Raw genomic sequence first — 2,320 nt, 5'->3', positions numbered from 1 at the left:
ATATATATATATATATATATATATATATATATATAAAATATGAACTCAGTAAAATTTTATTTTCGCTATCCAAATTGTAAGTCTTTCTTCATCTCAAAAAAAAAAAAGATAACCAAAATCTCTCTTAAATAAAATGCAGCAAAGTATAGTTTCCACTCTTAAATCCTGTAGGCTGGTAATGAGGGAAACAAACCAGATAGAAGTGTCAGGATTATTCTTTGTTCACGAATACTGATCAGCAATTTAAAATTGGAAAGACTTCTCAACAGAGGGTGAGCTGATCGACCAATTGGTTTATCAAAGGGTGAATCGCAGTTTTGAAAAGAGACTGAAGTTGTTTTATTTGCGGGGGAGGGGGGAGAGTTTGCTTTGCCTCCCATGCTGGGATTATACAGTAAAGCACACTGGGTGGAAATATTCTGAGCTTCCCTTTTTCGTTTTATTGCCATAACTTTTGCCCTCTAAGTAAAATCATCTACCCGGGTGGGAGATAGGGTTAGGAAAGGAAAGTCAAGTACCTCAATTGTTAGACTGATTACAGCAAAACAGGTTTTAGAAGTCAGGGTTGGTAAAGCGAAAGGAGAGCTGTTTACGACCCAGTGGAAAGAGAAAGCCGGTTCCAACAGCGACTCTGGGGAATGCACTCTCGGCCCCCCTACCGTGCTTACTTAAGCTAATGGAAGATCTTGCCTTTCAGTAGCCGCTGCACTGGGATACCAGACAAACAGCTCCCCTCGACCCCTGGCAGACAGGGCCCCTCTTCAGGACATCATTAAAAGCACATGCAGTTGTTTCACACCCACTGGCAGCCTAGGGTGGCAAGATTCAGAACTCCTACTCTGAAGCCAAGGAGAAGCCAGAGCGGTGGAAAACATCCTTGCTTTGAAAATCCAAAGCTAAATTAAAGAACTACATGAGATAAGGAGCCTGAAGAATATTAGTTGGCTGCGGGGGTGTGGAGAGACACAAAAAGCACAGCAGGTAAGGGCTGGGAGTTTTTGCCAAGAAGGAACTGTCCCAGGTGGCACAGCAAAAAGGATCGCGGAATTGGAGGCCTGTCCCTTTGAGTCTTCCATGCGTGCTCAAGCTTGTCGTCTTCCATCAGTTTCGAGAGGAGCGACGTTGTCAGAGCCTTCCCTGTCGGTGCAACTAATCCTGTTACCAGCTTGGTTATAAATATTAATGTCCCCTGGTCCTTCGGTGATGGTGACCCATCAGATTCAGGGCTATTAGGAAGCCCATCACCAGCCTCGCCCCTCCCTTCGAGAAACCGATGAGACGCAGGGCCAAGCCGACGCGATGGCAGCCTATCCCGAGAGCTGCGTGGACGCCACCGTGCTGGACTTCGTCGCAGACCTGTCCCTAGCCTCCCCGGGGCACCCTCTTCTCTGCGACTTCGCACCCGGGGTCCCCTATGGAGACCACCAGGACCTTGTGCTCCGAGAGGAAGGACCCAGGAGTCTGGCGCGTTTTGAGGACGATCCAGAAGAAGAGGAGGGTGAAGTAGAAGAGGGGGGAAATGAGGAGGAAGAGGAGCACGGGAGAGGCGCCTCCCTGCTGGGCCGCCCCAAGAGGAAAAGAGTGATCACGTACGCCCAGCGCCAAGCCGCCAACATCCGAGAGAGGAAGCGGATGTTCAACCTCAACGAGGCCTTCGACCAGCTGCGGAGGAAGGTACCCACTTTTGCTTACGAGAAGAGGCTGTCTCGGATCGAGACCCTACGCCTGGCCATCGTCTACATTTCCTTCATGACCGAGCTCTTGGAGAGCTTCGAGAAGGAAACCGGCTGAGCCAGTGTGGGATGAAAGTGTCTGCCCCCTCCTCGCCTGGGCGCGCGCGGGTTTGGGGTATTTCGGGACCCGGCAGTGGGTGTGGCTGAAAGGCCAGGAGGGACGCTCCAAGACAGAACGTCTGGCCTTCGGGAGCTTGGTTCTGGATTATAAAATTCCCACAGCCCTCGAGAAGCGTGGAAGCCGTAGAGTTAATATATACGCGATCGCTCTCAGCGGAGTGTGGGGCAGGAGCGGGCGGGGCAAGTTAGGACTGGTTAAGAAGGAGTTGGGGCAGTCGAGGCCCACGCCCCAAAGCAGCTTTTGTCAGGCGGGTGGGAAGCTAATCCTCTCCGAAAAGGCAGACTTCGGGGGCTTCTATGGAGCCCCATATCTCCCTCCCTCTCTCTCTGTGTGTGTGTGTGTGTGTGTGTGTGTGTGTGTGTGTGTGTGTGTGTGTTTTACTCAAGAAGGCAGACTCTCTAGGGTAGGGGCTTCCTTCTTTTTTTTTTTTTTTTTTTTTTAAAGCCTCAAGAATCGGTGCTCAGCC

The 2,320-nt window shown here is 50.5% G+C and overlaps 1 protein-coding gene across 1 annotated transcript; it reads left to right on the top strand.

The window, feature by feature from the left end:
- The first annotated feature begins 1,299 nt into the window (after positions 1-1,299).
- Positions 1,300-1,791, top strand: FERD3L (Fer3 like bHLH transcription factor). Its single transcript, XM_007455397.1, has one exon. It carries the CDS (start codon positions 1,300-1,302, stop codon positions 1,789-1,791), a length of 492 nt encoding a protein of 163 aa, XP_007455459.1.
- Positions 1,792-2,320: the final 529 nt, after the last annotated feature.

This window comes from Lipotes vexillifer, unplaced genomic scaffold, assembly GCF_000442215.2.
Source record: "Lipotes vexillifer unplaced genomic scaffold, Lipotes_vexillifer_v1.1 scaffold1314, whole genome shotgun sequence".
Taxonomy (NCBI): Eukaryota; Metazoa; Chordata; class Mammalia; order Artiodactyla; family Lipotidae; genus Lipotes; species Lipotes vexillifer.
The sequence above is the reverse complement of the archived record's forward strand: the minus strand, read 5'-3'. Positions and strand labels throughout refer to the sequence as shown.